The sequence below is a fragment of the Seriola dumerili genome, unplaced genomic scaffold (genome assembly GCF_002260705.1).
Source record: "Seriola dumerili isolate Sdu_G_001 unplaced genomic scaffold, Sdu_1.0 BDQW01000169.1, whole genome shotgun sequence".
NCBI classification, from domain to species: Eukaryota; Metazoa; Chordata; class Actinopteri; order Carangiformes; family Carangidae; genus Seriola; species Seriola dumerili.
The window spans coordinates 1,810,026-1,825,045 of record NW_019174424.1 but is presented as its reverse complement, the minus strand read 5'-3'; the positions used below and the strand labels follow the sequence as shown (position 1 = coordinate 1,825,045).

At 44.1% G+C, this 15,020-nt stretch overlaps 1 protein-coding gene across 1 annotated transcript; it reads left to right on the top strand.

The window, feature by feature from the left end:
- The first annotated feature begins 906 nt into the window (after nt 1-906).
- On the top strand, nt 907-14,888 carry LOC111227076 (testis-expressed protein 2-like). Its single transcript, XM_022752461.1, has 12 exons — nt 907-1,297; nt 6,480-7,829; nt 9,146-9,346; nt 9,763-10,042; nt 10,135-10,325; nt 10,861-11,061; nt 11,817-11,916; nt 12,375-12,507; nt 12,643-12,780; nt 13,622-13,831; nt 13,925-14,045; nt 14,152-14,888. The coding sequence occupies exons 2-12, from the start codon at nt 6,630-6,632 to the stop codon at nt 14,296-14,298; spliced, it is 2,922 nt and encodes a 973-aa protein (XP_022608182.1). The 5' UTR covers nt 907-1,297; nt 6,480-6,629; the 3' UTR covers nt 14,299-14,888.
- The last annotated feature ends 132 nt before the right edge of the window (nt 14,889-15,020 follow it).

Sequence of the window (15,020 nt, the reverse complement as noted above, 5' to 3'; positions counted from 1 at the left end):
CATGATGCTCACAGCAGTCAGTAACATTATTTATTTGATACTGAGATGAGCACGATCTTAACAGTGTCTGAAGACTCATATTTAAGATGTTAACAGAGAAAAACTGGATCATACTTGTAAGTTAATGTTTGGGGTTTTACTATAGTTTTCTACTATTGGCTGTAAAGAATCTATAAATGCAGCAGCCTTGAGAGCAGGTTGTGTGTCAATGATAATCAATCAAATATCAAGCGCAATTACTGCAGAAAGCACCCTACATCAATCTCTGCCTGTTGGCATGAATCCTTGCAGCAACATGTTTATGCTACTGGAAATCCAAGTGTATAAAAGTGTCCATTAGATCCTCCATGTTTGTGAAAGTGCATCCTACAGACAAATGTCAGGTTATAGAAAGTCAGGTTATCACCTTCCTGACCGTGTTCACGTGTAGGCTACTCTCTTTCTCTCACTCTACATCTATTCCTCTCAGTCCCATACACAAACTGGATGATCAAGATCAGACAAAATTTCCCATATTTAAGGATCCTTAGTTATCAGACAAAATTGAAGCCCCATTGAGAGAAAATTAGAAGGTGAATATAATTCAATTAGATGGGGATGCAGAAAACATGCTGTTTGCAAATTGATCTGATGACTGCGTGGACACTCGCTCAGTTATAATAAAAATGAAAATAATAAAAAGGATTCTGGCTTTTAAAATAAGAGGCTTTCGAGCAGTAACTGGCGTGAATTTTCCAGGTCGTGCAATTACATAAGTCTGCGTACAGGACTGCGGTGTCAGAGGACGGGGGGGGGGGGGGGGGGGGGGGGTTGAGCTCAGTGTGTGTTTGGATCAGAGAGGAGTCGTTGCTCTGTCAACTGTTGGCCCTTCAAACCTAATCTGGATTAGAGGTTGGTCCAGTCTGCAGCCAGGACTCCAATAATCACATTATTCTGCATTGGGTTGACGCCTCCTGAAGCGGAAGGAAGAAGCGATGTCCAACAACACCGCCAACATCTCTGACGCGGTCACCTTAAAGATAAACTGCTTATTTGAATGAGACTTTTTTTTCCGAGTTTGGCCATTTCGCGACGGAGACAGAAAACAATCGGAGGAAAGTTGGCTGAATATTTGTTGTCCACGGTCGGTGGGTGGTGCGCATTTCCGAGTGCAGCACACCGCACTCTGCAGCATCCAGACTGATCACTGCAGCCTGAAGCACATTTCTGCACAAACCGATGCCTCATTGACTGTGGACCTCTCCCAACCTCTGCCACTGATCTCCGAGGAGCAGCCGGTCGAACATGGCAGATTCATGTGAGTGTTTTTTTTCACTGACTGCGGCAAATACTTGTTTATTGTAAAGTGCCTCGATCCGAGCAGTAGAACAGCTGCCTTCAATCTCTAATATAAGACTTGCGAAATTGTCTACAGGTGATGACAGAAAGAGCGCAGACTGACGATGTAGTGATGCCTTTGGCTTCTATTTGAAACTGCACTAGCCCCTTGAAGGGGGAAAAAAGTTGACGGTCCATTGTTCATAAACAGTCAACCAACCTCTTTTAGCAAAGGAGATATTGTCTTAATGGTTATCCTAATGGGATCAAGTGCAGCTTCACTAACACTGACCATGTGATACCCAGACACACAGCCCTGAGCCAAATGTGTCAGTCGTCAGGGTCAAATGGTTGTTTGAGGATAGGAATGCCATTTAAAAAACAAAACAAAAAAAAAAGAAAAGATGCCATGCCATGGACAGTCCTCACATAACCTCATACAGCACTACCCTTGGGTTTTTAATGAATTACATCTTAGAAAGAAAAAAGAATATTCTGTTCCCTTTTTACCCCATTGTCCTTGTTAAGCCAGGATAGAAAGGCCAAGAGGAGGACAGAGCGGTAAAGACATGATGATTTTTTGGCAGGATTCAATCCCATGCTGGCGCCAGGATTAAAAATGGGATTTTTCAGATGGTCACATCATTTCTCCCTCTCTATTTTAATCCACTTTAAGTGATCTACTACTCACTAATAGACTCTTGAATCTACCTGCCCTGTTTGTCATGAGGCTTACTAACCTTTTGTTTACATAGGCCTCTAATACCTTCAGTCATTAAAAGTTTCTCCATTTAACTTCATTAACATTTTCCTCCATACTGAATGGCCTGGATCATATCGACACACACATGACTATTTCATGTAATAGTAAAAGTCTCCTACTTATACAGTACATGTTACTGACACAGTGACCTTCTGTAGTCCTGTTTGAAAGGTCCACATCTGAAACTGTTGGAGTTGATTAATTGATTAGTTGATGGACAGAAAATTATTCTGTAACTATTTTGATAAGACATTTTCAATTGTTTCTTGGTTTTAAATGATTGTAAATGAATATATTTTAGTTTTGGACTGTTGGATGAACAAAACAAGAGATTTGAAATCATCTTTGGCTCTGAGAAATTGTGATGAGCATTTTTTCAGTATTTTGGGCATTTGATATACAAATAATCAATAATAACAGGAGAAAATAATAAGAAAACAAAGCAATAATGAAAATACATGACTTTTCTTGCCTTCAGTAAATCACAATCTATTGTGGAAAATGTCAGATATTAAGTATATTTCGACAGGACCAGATTGCAGCTCTGTTTTTCTGTGATTATCACGCTCCCATCTGCCCACTCCAATGATGAAAAGGTGTTTGTTACAGAACCTGGCATGGGACATCACAGTTACAAATGTGTGACTATATTTAAAAATTCTTCCATCACTAAATATAAAATAACAATATCTACCTCACTTTCCACTTTCCTTGGACAAACAAAAAAACCTACATCGTTCCAAACTTTTCCCCTTGAAATCCCGTGTCAGTCCTCTGGTGGTTGCTCTTATTTCCTACCTTACTTCTGCCGAAATTCATGCACTGTCCTGACTGGAAAGCTGCCAAACCCCTGCTGACTATTCCTCTTAGCAGGGAAGGTTTTCCTCTCTGTGTCAGCAAGAACTGATCCAAATTGACTCTGAAGTAGAAATTGATTAGGGCTGTCTGGAGCAGGTTTAGCACTGGCTGAGTGACGCTTTTGGTTAATTAGATTTGACAAACAGCCCAGCAGGTTGGTGCTAAAAATTAATATCTCTTCTCATGAACAGTGTGCAGAGAGGTGGGCAGATAAGGGGTGAGCCAGTTAAATTGTGCCAGCAACATGGTACCAAATGACTATTTGTAGCCTTGAAAATTGTGTTCATCCAGGTCAGGGCTAGAATTTGTAATATGCACGACAATGGTCAGTCACTGCTCAACTGTCATACTAATGTTACATTTTGTGTTGCTGCTTTTATGTAAAAATGAGGCCACTAAATGGCTGTTTTATGTTCTTATGTGAAGGAATCGGGCCTTTGCATTTGCTCTGATAACAAGAAAAAGAAACAAACAGCCAACTTACTAAAACAGGGATTCATTAATCCTAACTAAAGATCCACTTGCTATGTTTTTCTAGAGGTTTTTACTGCATCATCATCATTTCTAATAGTCAGTTTACTTATGCTGCAGTTCTCTATAAATACAAACGCTTTGTATTGCTCATAAAGCCATCTTGTGACTACAAGTGGCAGTGCATTATGTCTGCGTGTGTCTGTCAAGTCAATCTGAAAATGTATCTGAAATTGAAACACACTGATTGCCCATTCATCAGATTTTATTCATGTCCCAAGTGTCTTAATTTCCTGTTGTAAAAGCCTCTTTAATATGGAGGATTAGAGTTAATCCACTCTGAGTCTGGACCGTAGCTGTTGACTATCTGTGAATTGGGCTGTGCAGCATGCCTTCCGTGATGCATGTCAGTGGCTGTCACTTGTAAACAAGCTGTGAACAGCGTGTTATAGATCCATATGCTCTCAAATGCTCGGATTTCCCAAGGGAGTGTCTAATTGTTATGCTTTCAAAGGCATAATGGACAGTCGAGAGGGAGTGGTTGGAGAAAAAAAAGAAAGTTTGTTTTCCCAGTTATATTCATATGGTTGTGACTCAGGAGGTAGAGCACTAATCGGAAGCTTGGCAGTTCAAGTCCTAGTTCCTCCAGTCCTCACTTCAAAGTGTCCTTAGAGATACTGAACAAATGTATCATCGGTTTGTGAATGTGTGTATAGTCTATGTATGGCGCTGAGTGAATGTATGTGTGAATGGCTTCCGTTGTAAAGCGCTTTGAGTGGTCGATAAGACTAGAAGATGCCTATATAAGTGCAGTCTATTTGCCATTTACCATGACATGGAGGGGCTTTCGTTTCCCGCTCCTCCTGGGCTGCCATCACTGCTCTCAGCTGCTCATACTGTTTATGTTGCCATCTGGAATTCAAGGGGTCTCACAGGGGCCATTCACTGGAGGGGCTGTGAATTTGACATATGAGCAACTGGCGGCACATTGGTATATCCTTGTGGCAGAGGGATGATCGACCTAGCGGACGGAGTGGATTCATGTCAAGCACGCCACGGTCAGAGCCTGCACATTCATGTGTAGGGTGCTGTATCAAAGGGATACCAGTGCCATGAAACAAGCCCTTCGCTGTTCCAGAACTTGGATTGCGGTCAGTATCGTCCCCGGTAGCTGTTGTGAAGAGACAATTGCAGATTTTTGGTGGGTAGACAACGTCTTCCAGCTGGAAGCATTGGCAGACTCCACTGACACTGTGGGCCAACGCTTGCAGGAGATGATCATATGACACACACTGTACTTGATGATTCTGCTGCCTCTCACCAAATGCATGACATCACTGTTGTGGTCACAGCACAGTCCTTCTCGAGAGCATCTCTGATATTGTCCTGAACTATCAGAAGAGTGTGTGTGTCCCCCCCGCGAATGTGCCTTTAAGTCGTTCGAACACTGGGACACAATAATATCAACATAAAGACTAAAAACTGCAAAAGCAATGCCATTCAGCTGAGCCTCTCCCTCATGCTTTTCCTTTGATACAGCCTGTCTTGCATCCTGAGGCAGTTTCAGTGATGTTTTGCCTCAAGGGGCTATCATGTCTCCAGGTGCAAGTTTGGCAAGCAACTCAGTGTCTTTTATTCCCAGGGCAGTGTTTCTAACATTGAAATCTAATTGTTTTGTTGATGTCTTACGGAGCACCTTGGAGACGGCTGCATCCACGAAGAGCAATCCACATTTCCTCTGGCTCGATGTCCCTAAACATGGCCACAGCCAGGACAATAGTGTCAGTGTCTGCAGTACAAATAGTCACCTTCTTGCAACCCCCCTCCAGACACATGCATCTGACACATGCAGGAGCAAGAGCGTGTCTGCTTCCTAATGAGAACGCTGAGTGAGATTTGTCAAGTGACACTGGCCAGGAGAGCAGAGCACCACCCTGAGTTGCGTAGACTTTTTTTCCCATCATGTAAAGGGTTTTGTACTCATCAACATGCAGGAAGTCTTTCCAGTGTTTTGGTAGTGCAGTGGCTGGAATTACTCGTCTCCCAATTGCCTTCCCTCTCTTCTGTCGGGTGTTGTCTTTCAGGCTGTCAGGGATGTAGAAATCCCAGATAATATCATGACGGCTTGTTTTCTTTTTTGGATACGGCACAAAGACACTGCTCAGACCATATGCCCCACTATTTGTTATCTGAACAAAGACAACTGGACTAATTGTACAATTTCCTTCATATATAATTGAAATGAGGGTGCATTTACAGTATATTTATCTGTAGTGCTTGTGTTTGTGCATTTGTTTGTCTTCACATCAGATGTTCTAGACACAAGGAACAGCAGCATGTGTTCACTTTCATCACTACAGATACATTTTTTTTTTCCTGCGTTTCACTGCAATCAAACCTCAGGTAGTCGTGAGTTGAGAGGAGTGAGCTTCTAAAAGAAGTTTTGAATTCCTGAACCATCTTGGAGAATTTTGGCAGCGGAGGCAAATGAGTAACAGTCTACGGCTGCAAAGAAAACTGCACAAATATTTAAAATAACAAGAAAAGAAAGCAGTTGTTTTACTGAGCATCTTACACGGCTCCTTAGATAAAGACCAATGCCAAAACTGGCATGAGCAGCCTAATGGAAGATGGCTAATGGGTCATTGCATCTAATTTGGGATTAACTGTGACTCTCTGGGGCTAATGACTCCTTAGATTATTCCAGAAACAAAGCATTCGTCCAACACCTTCCTTACCTTAAACTCAGACTGTGTGTGAATTGACAGCGCACACAGAATGAAACACACAAATGCCCTAGGAGGAACAGTAAAAAGGACACAGGAGAGAAAGGGATTAGAAGATTAGGAAAGAAAGGTCTCAAGGTGAAAGGAGAGAGAAAATTAGAAAAGTGACAGAGAAGAGGGAACAGAGAGGAATGAAACAGGAGCAGTCAGAGCAGCAGGTAAAGAAGTCCAACAGAGGTTTAATGTTAAATGTTATAAATTGTTATTATAAGTAATATTGCTAAGGATTTGTTGAAGCTGTTTTAATTTTAATATATTTTCTTTGTTTCTCACCACATTTCCAGCATCCAACATGATGAGCTACCCAAGGAGGATCTTACAAGTCTACATGCAGTTACAGACTCCCAGCGTTAGCACCATGCTCCATGTTTTGGTAGTCGGCTACTCCTTTTGGTTGACTTCATTCTCCCCGTAGCTCGTGGTTGACGGCCAACATGGAGGAGAGCAAGCTCATCTTCAGCCTGGACCGCCACGATGAGGGTCCCATCGTGGCGTTCTCCAGAGACAAGCCGCAAACCAGAGAGAGTCAACCTGACCTCAGTTTGGGGATCGATTTGGACCTGAGCCAAGGCCACCGTTCCCAAACCCCTTTCCTGCCTCACTCCCCCTCCTCCCCAGGCTCTTTAGCTGATCTGTCAGCATCATCAGCAGGTCTGCTTGTCACCACAAACTTGGTCAAATCCTCCTCCACAGACCTGGAGCCGAGGGAGGGCAGCTCTCTGAGAAGCAAACCTCTCCTCAGCTTGGTCAAGTCCCTGAGCACAGAGATCTCCCGTCGCGTTGAGCCAGAGGTCAATCTCTCCAAGTCTGACTCCAAGCTGCATTTGCATCCATGGAAGCAGCTTACCCAGCCAAAGATCGCAGAGGCAAGGCCTGAAGCAGGAGGACTGAATGAGAATGACGACTGGGCGTCACCTCCTTCCACAGGCAGCATGTCTCCCACCGAACCGCGGGGCAGCTCACTGATCGCTGAGCTGGAGGACACACGGAGGAAGTTCTCCGAGGCCATGCAGGATCCTCTGAGCATGCTGAGTAAGATCATGGGGGATGAAAGCTGTGGCAGCCCCAAGCAGGGGAGGGCCTCTGGTGCTGGAGACTCACCAGCCTCCCAAGCGAGCTGTGGAAGAGAGGGGAGCGGTGAAGATGCAGAGTTCAAGTGCTGGAGGAGGACTGATGGTGAGCACAGAGGTGTGTTTGACACTCCTCTGAGAAGACTCCAAAAGGGTTCATTAATGAAATCCCCTGGCTCCCCAGAACACCACGCCCACAGCAGAGACAGCAATTACGAAATTCACACTTATGGAGATATGATTCAAGTAGTGGAGCTCCAGAATGGATCCAGAGGGACACATCACAAAACTTACACCCAGTCTCGAGGCATAGTCCCACGCTCATCGCTGCCTATTCACTGGCTCTTCCCTGTGGGTCTTCTAGCTTACGGGTTTTTTGTGCTGCCCCTCCCCTCCTACCTGACAGGTCTATCTGTGGGGGTTGCATGTGGCTTTATGCTGGGCCTGGTGGTCGTGTTCATGTTTGCCCCACGACGCTCAAATGCCGGAGGCAACAAGGGCTCTCGTTTCAAGTCAAGCATGTGTCCGCTGGATGGAAAGCTCACAGATCCAGAAATTCTAGAGGTAATAAATTAGTAAAATATAGTAGTTAAACAAACTGGCATTGCAACTCTGTGTGTCCCCTTCTTTTACCCAAACTTGTCTGTCTGTGCTACACTTACTCATGTGAGAGCAAGATGCCAGGCACTGATTTGGAAAAACCACTGGACTGGAAACAGTAGGAGGGATTTTTTTAGACTGACTTTTTCTGTGTGTGAACATGTGTTTTGTTTTCTCTCTCCAACATTTTCTCTGTCAGCCCCTCAGCCAGGTGAACTCACAGATGGCTATACCTGCAGCAGTATGCTAATTTCACCAAAGCTCAACATTAACTTCAGTGTCATCTTTGGTGGGACAGGCTTATGTTTTTCATTAGTTTAAAAAAACTCAAATTTAATTGAAATCCCAATTCTTAAAAAAGCAACCTAAATATATCTACACATGAACACAACACTCTGAGCTTTAAGCCATGCTGGCTGAGTGGCTGTAAGAATTGACCAATCCACCACTGTGGTCTAGACTAAATTATCTCAACAACTATAAGGTGGAATGCCATGAAATTTGGTACATACATTCATGGTAAACAGACAATGAATGCTACTGTCTCACTTTGGTGATCCCCTGTCTTTTCCACTACAGCCATAAGGTTGACATTGCCGTTTTGGTGAAATTTTTCCATTAGATAGATTGCCGTGAAATTAGGTACAAACATTCACGCCTCAGCACTTTAGCTATACTTTTGTGCTAATTAACAATTGTTAGCATGCTAACACACCAAAGAAAGATGGTGACAGTTGTAAACATTACACCTGCTAAAAGTTCGTATGTTAGCATTTAGTTCAAAGCACCACTGCCTGCTGCTAAGTGCAGCTTCACAGTGCCTCTAACATAGCTGTAGATTTTTTGCCTTAATACCTTTAGGAACAGCAGGTTCAGCATTTAAAGAGAGGGTTATATTGATAATAGCCTTCACAAAGCACTGCTTGACAGCTCTGCTGAGTTAGCAGGTTCAAATAAGGTGAAGTTCATGAGGATAGAGGAGTTTCTACCATGAGGCTGTAAGCTTTTTCACAGTGTTAAATGAGACAGATGTATTCTGCCATGGCTCATGTTTCCCCTCCTGCTGAGCTGTATTGTCACAGTTCTCACCACTCACTGTGAATTTCATTTGCCTGAGTAGAGACTTTGCTAGGTTGACATATTTTCTGCTTGATATTAACACTTAGTTAAATGCACATAAATAAAGCCACAACACAGCTGTCAAGACTGTTCAGTTATGAAAGGGAAATGTGAAGTGATTTGTGACTGACTGCGTTGCCGCTTTCATCATTTTCCTCCAGGGCTGGATGAATGAGACGCACAGCTACGACCCTGAGACTTTCCACCCCTCCATCACACACTCTGTCTATGTCACACTGGAGGGCAGCCGCCTGCACCTGGCACACCCGCGTGCCAACATCCCTCGGTGGGCGGCGTTTGACGAGACACCTCGCGAGGCCATGTTTCTACGTTCACGCACTTATCAGCTGGCTAACTGTAAGGTCAGTGTGTCATTTCAGGCTCCCAGTAGAGCAGGCATGTCCCTCACAGGGGAGAGAGAGAGAGAAGCAAGGTGACCTCTTGCCTGAACTCTTCACTCTTATCTCTCACCACCCACTTCGTCATCTAACACGGAGGTGAAAGACCAGAAGGATTAGGACTGAAGTGATGATACTCTGAATAAACTTGACCCCTCCACTATGCCAGTCACACACTGAGGCTGGCGACAGTGGCTCCCAGTAGGGTAATAGAATAAAGCTTATACACAATCTAATCAATGTGGGGAGGGCTTTGGCAGTAGTTAACTGTCAACACATTTCTGCCTGCCAGCATCTCTTTTGGAAAGAGAGAAAGAGATAAAAAAAAAAGAGACTAACTCTTTTTTTTTAATGTTCCAATCTGTTTATTTTTACCCCAGGTGTCTTTGTTGCCTCCTGGTCTGGCTCGCAAGAGGGTGTGGAACAAGAAGTATCCCATCTGCATCACTCTGGCTGAGGGGGAGGTAGGGGAGGAGAGTCTGGTTGAAGGTCAGGAGGAGGAAGAAAGGACGGAGCGACACACCTTACTGGACAACCAGCTTCCTGTCAGCCTCTACCTGTTTGGCCGCACGGGAAGAGAGAAGGAGGAATGGTTCCAGCACTTCCTGTCTGCCTCCAGGGCTGGAGCCAAGAGCAGTGTGAGCGGAGAGGAGAACACAGGTACGAAGATGTTATGGTGCATGCCGATTGGTTATATTTAACCATCTCGTTCAGCCCACTCACTTCGTATTTGTCTTTAACTTATCACCCAGAAACACTACTATCTGGCGGAGATGCAGTAAAAGACGGCACAGAGGAGCTGCAGGATTTGCCAGGAGCCATGAAAACAAGAACGCTGTTGGACTACAGCATCTACATGACTCAACTGATTGGCTCAGAGAGTTGCAACCCCACACCCAGCCCCTGCCACAGTGAAAAGGGAAGCCCCACAACCCACAAGAAGGTCAATGAACAAAACTTTTATTTAGCTTTTGGACCTGACATCGAGGCAGTGGAGGTTTTAAAGTGATGTAAACTTTTAACTCTCCTCCTTGATGTATCAGATTCCAATTAAAGAAGCCCTGTCTGTCGGGAGCAGATATCACAACATTGCTTCTGCCATACTTACCCTCTGGATGCCGGGCTAATATTCTACATAACTCCCATTGATCAGAGCTGGTCGATATTAGCTACTGTTCTGCTCTGTGCTCAGATTAGCCTTTTCCAGGACACTGGCTCAGCGAAACAAATCCTTGCTGACTAGACCAAATGTCAACGTGCAGAAATATCAGGCATCAGGTAGCTGGAAGGATATTAATAGGAACTGAGTGTGGTGCATCTGCAGAGTACCAGACTCGGCTGCTAATCCCAGTCTGGGTGTTTTGGAATCTCCACCCCACGTAGAAACAGTCTGACGTAGATGCAGAATCAGCATGAGTAAGTGAAAATTGCAAATGTATGTGCTACGCAACGACTTATCTCTCTGAAATTCCATGCAGATTCACAATGAAGAGCACAACTCTGGAGGTCAAGCTGGAGCTGAGTCCAGTGCAGGTTCAGAGGCAGGGGGATGCTCTGCAGAGGGCCAGCCCACCTGGGTTAACTCCCTAGTGGGAAGGATCTTCTGGGACTTTCTCCGGGAGAAGTACTGGACCGATCAGGTGGCGCACAAGATCCAGAAGAAACTCAGCAAGATCAAGGTGAGGGTGGATGATGGTGTTGATTTTATTTTTCAAGGTTAGTTGCGAACTGAAGTCCTTAGTTGACACAATGATTGGTTTCACTGATGCTCTTCGTTCTACTTTTCATTTGCACATTCATCTTCATACTTCAGCAGCATCATCAGTGTCATACTGACTAATGACCTGGCAACAATGAGTGTACTGTGGGTCAGAGCTGCACAGACTGTGTCACTCGATGATCTGAGCTGAACATCAGAACTAGTGTTTGTACAAGGTCAAAAGACGTGTCATTAGCTACATCGATGCTGTGTGTGTGTGTGTGTATGTGTGTGTGTGTGTGTGTGTGTGTGTGTGTGTGTGTGTGTGTGTGTGTGTGTGTGAGAGAGAGAGAGAGAGAGTGCTGATAATGCCCTCTCTCTGGTTCCTGAGGCAGGAGGTGGACGAGCACTGATGGCACCACAGCATCCCATTACTCATCCCCTTTGACACACACCATCTCTCTCTCTCTCTCTCTCTCTCTCTCTCTCTCTCTCTCTCTCTCTCTCTCTCTCTCTAAGTCCCCCTCTCTCTCTCTCTTGCTTCTCTTCTCCTTCACACTCACACAAACACACACACTTCCTGCAGGCTTCCATTGCTCGCTCTTTTGTTTGAGGTAATTAGCTACCTCTGCGGGTCTCTCTATTTGTTTTCCACAGATTTAATTTGAAAGTTTTTCATGTCTGACATGAAAGCAGCATGTCTAATAAATAATTAGGCTGTTTGTCCCATTGTAGTTGCCATACTTCATGAATGAGCTGACTCTGGCTGATCTGGACATTGGCACCTGCCTACCTCAGGTCCTGAACACGTCCAAACCTACACTGGACCGCAGAGGTATGTACATTCCCATACTCGCCTTTGCTCTTTGGTGATGAGTTTTCTTTTATAAGGTCAAATAAGTTTAGTCTCTCCGGCAGTCTCTACCCAGATCTCTCTCTCGGTCACATTCCTGCAGTCAGCTCAGGCCGTGATCTCATTTATTTCATTACAGAGTTCATCGTGACCGCCTTAAAAGCTTTCCATTGTCTCCTGCTGAAGCGATTAGCAATCCTCTTAGCCTTGACTAAGCTCAACCAACAATAACACGCCAAAGCTATCCTCTATTGGTCTTATGTTCCCTCTGCAACAACACTGTGCCAGAGCAAATCAAGAAAGATGTTGGCTCAGCCTCCAAAACAAAGTTTTAGAGTTTAGCCCAAACTTCCTTAAGAAATCTGCAGACTTACCTGCAACCTGATAGCTGTTAGCTGTTCTTCTTCTCTCTGCTTTAACTCCCTCTTTCCATCTCCAAGGCCTGTGGCTTGAAATGGAGGTGATGTACACAGGCTGCCTTCAGATGACCCTGGAGACTAAGATGAACCTGTGTAAGCTGGGTAAAGAGGGAGAGGACGAGGCTCACAGTGTTCCAGAGACCCAGCAAGTGGGGTGAGGCCCATCAAACTTTCATATTCCTTAGTAGATAAAGGGGATATGTGGAGGCGAAGGTGAACATGCTGTGGAGAAATGCAGTTTCTAAACTTTGTAGTTTGCATTAAGAAGTACCGCTGGTGTGTTTTACAGCTGTAAGCCCAGGCTGTGTATACTGGCTGATAGTGATGAAGAGTCATCCAGCGCAGGCTCGTCTGATGAAGAGGAAGTCCCTCCATCTGAGCCCCAGGGATCTGTAGGAGATAAGAGCACAGCGGTAGCAGCTGACGGGTAAATTAACAACTTTATTGGTGTTTTCTATCACAGAAATTAAATACCATGGGTCATAGGTCACAAAACTGTATTTCACTGTAATAGTGAGGTGCAGTGACACCGAACTGATTAGCAGTAATTGTTGGAATGCAACATCATTAAGGTTATTATCTCTACCTGAGCTTTTCCTTCTATGACAAGTTGAAATGTCTGCTGCAAAACAGCAAATCTGGCAACCGAAGAGTAGCAAAATTCAGGCATGCAAGATTCATTCAGAAACCTAAACAACAAGTGGAGTACAAGATGGACAGATTTTAGAAAGGAACCGGCATTTTTCATTCCCAACAGAAATGAAGGAATGTGTGAAAAGAAACATGCAATTAAGGAAGGGAAATTTTTTGCTGGGGGCTTGCAACAGAAAGCAAGACAGAAAGACCTTGGGAATCACTGCTTTACACAAATCAGATATAATGTAAATTTCAGGAAATGTTTGAGGAAAATACAGTCATACGTACCACTTGAATCTCGACAATAATCTTATGGGACAAAAATTTGTAGTAAATATGGCGATTCCCATACAATACGAAGCGGGGTTAAGCCTTTGACGGGTGATGAAAAACACCTGACTCATCACTAATGAGTTTGCATTGGAGCGCAGATTTAGTCCATATGGCTTGTCCAAATCTATGAGGAGCAAAAAAAGTGTCTTACATGAGCGTTGGACATGTAAAGCATGTGAACCAGGATTGCCACATTAGCAAGTTGGGGGAAAAAAACAAACCAGTGGCAGTCATTTTTGGATTTCCAGTACACAAGTATTTATAATACATTTTCTACTGTTGTCCTTATTTTACCCCAGGCACACTGGTGGCAGCACAAGTAGGAAAATCCTGAGATTTGTGGACAAGATAGCAAAGTCTAAATACTTCCAGAAGGCCACAGAGAACGAGTACATCAGGAAGAAGATAGCTGAGGTGTCCAACATGCCTCTGATGCTCAGTGTAGAGGTCCTGGAGCTCTCTGGTACTCTGGCCATCAACATCCCACCTCCTCCTACTGACAGGATATGGTACTGTTGTTTCATACACAGATTCAGTGCAAGCGGAACATTTGTTATTGATTCATCTGCATGTTATTTCACTAATCCTCTTTTCTCTCTCAGGTACAGTTTCCGGGTGCCTCCCAGGTTAGACCTTCATGTGCGTCCCATGCTCGGGGAGAGGGAGGTCACCTTCACACATGTCACTGAGTGGATCGAGAAAAAACTGCAGTGTGAGTTCCAGGTGAGTCCATCAATCAATCTGTTCAGAATATTTTAATCCACGTTTCAGAGGAGTATGTGAATTACAGTGGACAGTTTCCTAACTTTTAATCATTGCTGCTCAACAGAAAGTGTTTGTCATGCCCAATATGGACGATCTGTATCTGCCCCTGATGACATCTGGCCTGGAAAATCCACCTGCATCCCACCACTCCTCAATCCAATCCACATCCCAACAGTCCTCCATGGAGTCCCAGGACTACATGTCAGAGTAGTGCCCCACTTGAGGCTACAGATGGGATATTTCCTGATGCAAATTAGCCATTGTGCAGCTATTGCCATGAATCTCTCGTGGATTCTGAGGCAGCTGCAGCTGGGTACCGGCTTGGTGTTCATCCTGAGCGTGTTCATTGTAACCAGCGTGGGATAGATGCCTCCTGAGGGCACACTGAACATGGTATTGACCTCGAGACTGTGACGACGGTGCTACAGTGCCCCCAACTGTGAAGATATTGAACTGTACCTAACATCCTTATCACCAGTGAGAGCGCATAGCCCACTGGATTTCCAAAAGGGAAATTTTTTTTTTTTTTAATGCTGTTGCTGACGTAGACTGAAGAACAGAATGTCTTTACTGCTCAAAAACAAGGTGTTGTTGATGGCTACTGTTTTAAAAGAATGAAGACTGAACAACAAACCATCCATCAATCAATTTTCTTAACCGCTGATCCTCTTAAAGGTTGTGAGGTTGAACAAACTAGAAAGTGAAAAATATAAGATAAAAAACCTGAGAAGTACTTTTTGTTCTGTTCAGCCAAGCTGCCATGGCGCATGTTATTTCTGAACAGTGTGACTGTAATATGCTCATGGATTTCTCAGTGAACAATAAAAACCTGTTCAAAACTTTAAATCTATGTTTCTTGTTGAACTTAAACTGCATATAAATATGTAAATGATGAGGTTAAAACACAACTGTTGTATTAACATTTTACATGGA